Source organism: Cariama cristata, unplaced genomic scaffold (assembly GCF_000690535.1).
Source record: "Cariama cristata isolate BGI_N322 unplaced genomic scaffold, ASM69053v1 scaffold34939, whole genome shotgun sequence".
NCBI lineage: Eukaryota > Metazoa > Chordata > Aves > Cariamiformes > Cariamidae > Cariama > Cariama cristata.
Window position 1 is genome coordinate 7,826 of NW_009636988.1, and position 1,301 is coordinate 9,126.

At 37.9% G+C, this 1,301-nt stretch overlaps 1 protein-coding gene across 1 annotated transcript in view; it reads left to right on the forward strand.

Annotated features, from left to right (window-relative positions):
• Positions 1-352: 352 nt before the first annotated feature.
• TMEM57 (transmembrane protein 57) overlaps positions 353-1,301 on the forward strand; it is a 21,425-nt gene continuing 20,476 nt past the window's right edge. Inside the window, exons 1-2 of the mRNA XM_009708129.1 lie at positions 353-393; positions 1,157-1,298. Of these exons, the coding sequence (XP_009706431.1) occupies positions 353-393; positions 1,157-1,298 (183 nt within the window). The remainder of the gene's footprint in view (positions 394-1,156; positions 1,299-1,301) is intronic.

The window sequence follows — 1,301 nt, forward strand, 5'->3', positions numbered from 1 at the left end:
TTGTATCTTCTCTGAAGCTCTGAACAACCCCCTAAAAAAGCCGCATGTCCACGAACAGTGCAGAAACTTGACCCTACCTGGCGCTGTGCATGCAAACTCTTGGCAACTTATCGGTAAACATTCCAGGACAAAGTTCTACTGATTTTGTTGGCAGTATGATAGAGGAGGAAAAATAAGTTACTAAAAGGAAAAACTGCCCTTGATTTCAAAAATAAACATGTCTTTTTAAACCCCCACCTTTGTTATAACCCAGTAAGTGCAACAAGGTAGTTGTGTTTTGTGGAACTGGAGTAACATACTAGATCTCTGGGTTTTGGGGGGACAGGGGTTTTGCTTCCTCCTCTTTAGCAGAATGGACTCGGCTGATCCCTCAAGTGCTCCTGTGTTAGTTAGGTATGATCTCAACATATTTTGAGCTCTGTAGCCAAGGAGGATCATGAGTGGTTCAAAATGCAGGACTGAGAATAAGGGAATGTGCCTTTGAAATAACTAAAAAAAATAGAAGTTGGACTGTCTTGTCTCAAGTCTCATGTGCCTCCATTTTTCTGTTGTGTTTGTTTTTTTAATGGATGCATTTACTTTTAATATGGATATTTTCAAATGTAACACTGACAACTTAGTATCAAAACAGTCTTCCTAATTGCTATAGTTACAGGCTTAAAATGTATCTCAGTTTATTGGTGTTGCAGTTTGTGTTAAGTGTGGAAAATGAGGGAACATCTGCAGTCTGTTGAGTAGAGGGAACACAGAAATTTCTGAGCTCCAAATCCAAGAGTGCAAACTAGAAGAGAAACATTTCAGCCATGACAGCATACCTGTTGGCCAGACTTCACTTTGTAAAAATACGCTGCAAAGCTAAAGAGAGATTGTCGCTGAATGTCTTGTAAGAGCAGGGAGCCCTCTGTTTCTTTGCTACTTTAAAACAAATGCAGTAGAATACAATTAACTTCATTAGACCGGGCCTGATTTTAATGTAATAATAGAACTATCTATTTTGTAAAAGTATTTTGGATGAAATTTCTTATCTGTATTATAGTTGTCTGTAGTTTTTATTCCTAAACTTTTACTTAAAAAAAAAAAAAAGAGAAAAAGAAGACAGTAAGTTTCTCTATTAGAAATACTGACCTGAAGTTACCTTTTTTTTTTCCCTGCACAGTACTTTTCTATATCTGAAGTTCCTGGTAGTGTGGGCCCTAGTACTTTTGGCAGATTTTGTCCTGGAGTTCAGGTTTGAGTATCTGTGGCCATTCTGGCTCTTCATCAGGAGTGTTTATGATTCCTTCAGATACCAGGGTTTGGTA